The 1,182-nt window shown below is 38.8% G+C and overlaps 1 protein-coding gene across 1 annotated transcript in view; it reads right to left on the bottom strand.

Annotated features, from left to right (window-relative positions):
* Positions 1-1,182, bottom strand: part of LOC106875884 (beta-hexosaminidase) — a 67,047-nt gene that overhangs the window by 24,867 nt on the left and 40,998 nt on the right. The window contains exon 3 of the mRNA XM_052966730.1: positions 314-773. Within this exon, the coding sequence (XP_052822690.1) occupies positions 314-773 (460 nt within the window). The remainder of the gene's footprint in view (positions 1-313; positions 774-1,182) is intronic.

Below are 1,182 nucleotides of genomic sequence, written 5' to 3'. Positions count from 1 at the left end.
AAAATAAGTACCAGCTAAGCACTAGGATCTATGTAATCGACTTAGTCCCCCGCCCCCGAAATTGCTGGCCTTGTGCCAAGTTTCCAAGTTCAACCAAACTTTGCTCCAGACTGGTTGGTATGCATCTTCTTGCACCAATAATAATAGGTACGAAACTGAAAGTGTATCTTGGTTACTGGATTTGCGACCCCTTATTCGTGGTCCATAAATGTGTGTGTGTGTGTGTACATCTGCAAAGAAAATTGCGACGAAGGAAACGTAACAAGAAAACAAAACAAAAAGATATTGTGTGAATTCATTGCTATCGCCTCACCTTAGTTAGTTCTTCTAAACCCTCGAACTCCAGCCTCCAGCCTTCATCATCGGTCAAATGAAAATGAAAACGGTTCAGCTTATAAATTGCCATCAAATCAAATAATTTCAACACAGTCTCCTTGCCGAAAAAGTTTCGCGCCACATCAAACTCCATACCGCGGTAAGCAAATCGTGGGGCATCTTTGATGTTTGACTTCGGTATGGTGTAGTTGTCACTAGTCAAGCTCATTAGTGACTGTATGCCATAAAATACTCCAGGAGCATCTTGACCAGTTATTTTGATATATTCCTTTTCCGAATTCACTTCCAAAATATAAGCTTCCGGTTTATCTTGTAATTTTCCATTAATTTTCACCTTAAATGGTTTCATTTCTAACTCGATATAGCGATTGATTGGCTTCGTTTTGGCTTTCATCACAGGCAATTTTTCTAAAATAAACAACGGTAAACTTTTAGAAATCCATGAAAACAGTTACAGAATTATAATGAGGATGATGATGGTGATAATGATGATGATGATGATGATGATGATGATTACAGCAACAACAACAACAATAATAATAATCAGGGGAATCAACTCAGGAGAAGCATTTTCCAAATGGACTGCCTGTCCCCATTGATCTTTGTACTGTGCTATGAGAAATGCAGATGCTGGGTATGTATTCAAAAGACGCCAACAAAAAAGTCAACCATTTGTTAATCATAGATGACCTCAAACTTTATGGTAAAGATGAAGCCCGAGTCAGTTCCCTCGTTGATACGGTGTATACCTTCAGTACTGATATCAGAATGAAATTCGGACTGAAAAAGTGTGGTGCGTTAATCTTGAAGAGAGGCAAAATCAAATGTATGGACGGGCTAGCGATG

This window comes from Octopus bimaculoides, chromosome 3 (assembly GCF_001194135.2).
Source record: "Octopus bimaculoides isolate UCB-OBI-ISO-001 chromosome 3, ASM119413v2, whole genome shotgun sequence".
In the NCBI taxonomy this organism is placed as follows: domain Eukaryota; kingdom Metazoa; phylum Mollusca; class Cephalopoda; order Octopoda; family Octopodidae; genus Octopus; species Octopus bimaculoides.
This window is presented reverse-complemented; position numbering and strand designations above follow the sequence as displayed.